The sequence below is a fragment of the Sorghum bicolor genome, chromosome 3 (assembly GCF_000003195.3).
Source record: "Sorghum bicolor cultivar BTx623 chromosome 3, Sorghum_bicolor_NCBIv3, whole genome shotgun sequence".
NCBI lineage: Eukaryota > Viridiplantae > Streptophyta > Magnoliopsida > Poales > Poaceae > Sorghum > Sorghum bicolor.
In genome coordinates, this window is record NC_012872.2 from 46795183 (window position 1) to 46799953 (window position 4771).

Genomic DNA, 4771 nt, shown 5'->3' on the forward strand with positions numbered 1-4771 from the left:
ATGATTGGACAATATTTGTCAAATAAAAACGAAAGTGCTACAGTAGCGAAATCCAAAATTTTTTCGAAACTAAACAAGGCTCTAAAATGCAGAATTTATTGTCCTTATTATGGCCACGTGAGGCTTTTTTGGGTTTCTTTTGGCCTCTTAAGGCCAAAAATTAAAATGGAGAACAACCATCTTTTTATTAAAAATTATGTATGGTGTTTAGTTTTAGGCCTTATTTACTTCGAAAATTTAGCAAAATTTTTCTAGATTCCCCGCTAATTGAATCTTACGCCACATGAATGGAATACTAATTATAGATAAAAAATAACTAATTACACAGTTTGCATATAATTTACGAGATGGATCTTTAAGCCTAGTTAGACTGTAATTAGACAATATTTATCAACTATAAATAAAAGTGCTACAATATGTATTTTATAATTTTTTTACAACTAAATAAGGCCTTATTATTTACTAGCAAAACATGCCCGAGCGTTGCAACGGGACAAAAACTATCGTATATTTGACCGTCAACAAGGAGCATAGAAAAACGTTGTGTCACTGTGCTAGCAATTCTCTCTGCACCTACCTGCTTCGTGTTCCGATATGAGATTCGGGTGGACGCCCACTCCGTGTCAATGAGTAGTTTGGCGGATTTATTGTAGAGCCTCATGGTAGTGCACATAGAGCCTTATTGGCATGTATGACGACCCTTGAAACAATACACAACACACGTCAAGTCTCAAGCCCCGCGGTTAATAATTGTCAATGTTCCAAGAGGCGTTCCATACAGTCTTGCTAGATGCAATTGATGTTGCTGATGTGTCAATCAACGCATATAGCAGTCAACGCTTTTATATCTTTGAGTCTCGCTGATGAGCCGTGGCTAAAATACTATTCGTTAATTTATTTTAAAAGAAAAACACTACTGGATAACTGACAGATTTGGTAAATAATCTCAAACGAATTTTGCACTTATGGATCCAAATCATACTTTTCTTTTATGTGTATTGTCGACTATGTAAACTTGTTCGAATTAATTTATTTTAATATTTAAATATTAAAGTGTATCGTTGAGTATGTAACTTGTTCGAATCTAGATGTCTTGCCTGCTATATTTTATTTTAATATTTAAATATCCTTTATTTAATAGAATACATATTCGATTGTATTTCTGCAAAGGAGTTGCTCGTTTGAAATTGTACATGGTCTGTCACATAAAGATCTTTATCATATACGTAGCGTGAACATCAAAATATTGCTGGTTCCTGTCATCGGCATAGAGCACCAGCTCCTGCTACACCCATGAGCCATGACCTGCTGAACCCAACGCACAGCTGCCAGCGCCGCACCACACCACAAGCTTCTCCTGTTCACGATAATACCGTTGAGAAGTTAATTTAAGCCCTAAGGCTTATTTGGTAGGGCTCTCGCTCTAGGTAAAACAGCTTCAATTCTATATTTTATCATAGAGCAGCTCTTTGTGGCTTCAGTTTGTCCAAAACGTTTTTTTTTTGAATAAGTTTATCCAAAACGTTTAGCAAAACAATTTCTCCTACCTCATCAAAATGAGGAAATGTCAGTATTGCCCTTTTTTCTCTTTTACCTTTTTTTTTATCCTTAATTATCCAAACAACCGCACGCCTCTCTTTTTTCTTGTATTTTTTTCTCCATATTATTTCTGTCTTGCTTTAGTGTCTGGTTCGATTTATGTGCTGACATGATCATTCGAAGGGCTCGTTTGGTAGAGCTCCAGCTCCAGCTAAAACAGCTTCAGTTATAGCTTCACATGTGAAGCAGATTCACCAGGGGGAGCGGAAGCAGTTTTTTTGGACCATTTGCTAAAATAGCTTCTCCTAATAGTCAAAAAGAATGAAATGTCCATAATAGCCTTTTTCATTTTTTTATTTTTATTTTATTTCCCTTTTCCTTTCTTTCTTTCTTTCCTTTTTCCACGCCTTATCTGCACGGTCTTACTTCACCACATCCAGCCATCTCTAAATACGATTCCTGCACCAAAAGCGAGCTAATGGATAGGGCCACGTCGCCCGCAAACTATCTAGCCGTCAGATCCAACTAAGGCGTCATATGGGCCGTCTGATCTGGGTCGTATTGGGTCTCTCACCCGTTAAGCCGTCAACCCGGGCGGTCACGAATCCTCGCGAACCCGCTCGCGGGCGACTCCTCGGACTGTCCGCGGTGCATTTCTCTCCTCCAGTCCTCCCAATGCGAAATGTCGTCCGCTGCTTCCGCATCTCCCTCCTCCTCCCAGCGCGGGCACCGTCGACCCTAGCTGTCCCGCTAAGCCGGACTCGGGCTGCCGGCCATGCGCACGGCCCGTGCCTGGCGCGCGTCCGTGTGCCCCTCGCACCTACGAGGTTTCCCCCTTCTTCCCCACGGGAGCAGAGCATGCGCTCGGCACTGCCGATTTAGGGGCCATCCCGGCGTCGTCGGAGGCCCCAGCAACCCTATCGTCTCCCTCTTCTTGCCGGGCACCTTTCTCATTGTCTCCATGTCGGCCACCGCCAGACCTTAGACGAGACGACTCAACATTGAGCCAGGGTGCGAGATGCCGGATCCATCAGTCTGCGCCCGCCTTGAGCTGAGTCGTTCGTTCCTCCATGCCTAGCCGCAATTGATGTTGGCATGGATTGCGTCGATGATGGCGATGGCTATGTGGCGTCGTTCTCGGCTGGATAAACGCCGCCACGATTTACAGGAGAAATCCATGGCGTCCGTACCTCGCTCTCTTGCAGCAATGGACTACCACTCCCCTCCTCCAAGCAATGAGGCAACCGCCAGATTTGGCACTGATCCAAGCTGTGAAGGTGAGGCCCAGGTTTGCCTCTGTCCCATGCTGCGATTTATCAGGTTGCTTAGGATTATTCTCCTCACGATCTGACTTCTTATAGATCTTTATTGTATTGTATTGTATTCAAATATTTTCAGAAAGGAGAAGGGAGACGAAATGATTAGTTAGCCCCTAGATGTGCATTGATTGAGTAGGAGATATTTCATAGTTCTGAATTATGCAGTGCTCAGTGTTATCGTTCTGAACTAACATTAAGCCCAAACATGCGTAATGTGAATTTGGTTTGGGATTTGTAATGGTATTTTTGGTTACGCTACCATTTTATCAAAATAGAATTTGTACCAATGCTACATTTCATTCACTCTCAAAATTGCTTTTATTCACTAGGAAAAATAAGAAAAGTGACATATGCAATTAGGTATTATTTTCTACTATGCATTTGGCCGAGGAAATTTTTATAATTAATTGAGCAACTTTGTTAGCCCATGTTGCAGAAATCTCCTATCACAAGATCGTGTCTTTCTTTCATGGTTCTTGGGTCCAAATTTGTTTAACCGTGGCATTGCTTTGCTCTCTTCAGGAAAAGGGACGAAAAGAACACAGCGTTGCCAAGCAGTCGGCCCATGACAAGGTGTTCCTTTTTTAATACATAATCTCAAATCATGAATTCTGAACTTTTGGATGAATATCTCGAATGTGCAGATGTTTTATACATAATGTGCTTATAAGAATGAACAATTTCCTTGCAAAACTGAATAAATTAGACTAGGAACCTGTAAGGATCATTCAACTTCAGACAAGAATCTTAACTGCAGTATGGTATAATATGGAAATGCATCCGTAACATTGATTAGTATCTTTTATGCACTTTAAGCAACTAATCCAAAGAAAAAAATGATGCTGTCATAGCACATTAGTCCACCTCACAGACTCAGTTGTCATGTACAACACATTGGAAAGTTTTTTTTTTTGACGAAAACGCATTGGAAAGTTATGCTACGCTAAAAATTACCACTGCATAATTGTACGATTGGACTGACAAACAAAAACAAATCTTCAATCAAGGTTGTTAGCTCCAACTTCAAGGCCCATCGTCAAGAAATTACAGAAAAGGGGATATAAAAGCTACCTCGCGATGAAATTCCCTAAATCTTGCATACACATAGGTCATAGCTTAGACATCTATTCCTTTTATTTTGTGCTTATACTGATTCATATGGATTCTGAACTGGCAAGAAAGAGCTATTGCAGGACAACCTACCGTGCTTCCCTAGGTCAAACCCTGGACAGCAAAAACACCCTCTTTGCCGGTAAATTCCAACAACGGGGCCAGGTCAGGGTCTATCACATATCTCAAGGTAATAACCTGTTTTCTTCCCAACAGTAGAAATAGAACAATCGTAACAGAATCTCGTTCAAATTTGTTATCTCTATATAACAGAAAAAAATGTGCACCAAGGCCTACCAAAATTTAACCCAATTAGAACTCAACTCATCTTTATTTGAAACCTAATTTTCTAAACCAACAAGTGAAAAATAAAAAGGTAAATAAGTAATAAAAAAAAGCATCTCTTGCTGGACCAGGTTATAGCTTAAGCTCCATCATCACTTTGGGTTCACATGATATTATGAAAGTTCCCTTGCACATCAGACAAATGTATCACACTTATCCTATTCTCCAATCTCCATAGTTGTGATTGAGTAAAGCAAGTTCTGATTTTTTTCCCCCTTTACACACTTGCAGCGGCTATTCAACAAGCAAGAACATGGAAATAGAAGACAGACTTGAAACAAAAGGGTTAATATAGCTATTGCATGCTTCAGTCATTATATAGAGGAGTTCTAGCACTTGTGTATCTCCATGCGGTGCCCTTTGGTGTCCGTCGTATATACTGCAATATACACAAAATCAGATCCATGAGATGTTGACATGTCTTCTTTGATTATCATGAGTTCTTCTGAATCGCTATA

The 4771-nt window shown here is 40.4% G+C and overlaps 1 protein-coding gene across 5 annotated transcripts; it reads left to right on the forward strand.

Annotated features, from left to right (window-relative positions):
- On the forward strand, positions 2210-4771 carry LOC110433464. Of its 5 annotated transcripts, XR_002450890.1 has the most exons (5): positions 2210-2816; positions 3381-3431; positions 3866-3966; positions 4052-4158; positions 4545-4771. XR_002450890.1 is itself a non-coding variant. In XM_021455637.1 (4 exons), exons 1-4 carry the CDS (start codon positions 2627-2629, stop codon positions 4574-4576), a joined length of 402 nt encoding a protein of 133 aa, XP_021311312.1. In that variant the 5' UTR covers positions 2211-2626; the 3' UTR covers positions 4577-4771. The 5 variants fall into 5 exon arrangements, 3 of the variants coding, with proteins under 3 accessions (XP_021311312.1, XP_021311314.1, XP_021311313.1); XM_021455637.1 differs by lacking the exon at positions 3866-3966 and having other exon boundaries at positions 2211-2827; positions 4041-4158; XM_021455639.1 differs by lacking the exon at positions 3866-3966 and having other exon boundaries at positions 2217-2816; positions 4041-4158.

Coding starts and splice junctions, on each gene's coding strand:
- LOC110433464 (XM_021455637.1), top strand. CDS start 2,627: ATGTTGGCATGGATTGCGTCGATGATGGCGATGGCTATGTGGCGTCGT. Junction 2,828..3,380: donor GCTGTGAAGGTGAGGCCCAG/GTTTGCCTCTGT, acceptor TGCTCTCTTCAG/GAAAAGGGACGAAAAGAACA. Junction 3,432..4,040: donor AGCAGTCGGCCCATGACAAG/GTGTTCCTTTTT, acceptor CTGGCAAGAAAG/AGCTATTGCAGGACAACCTA.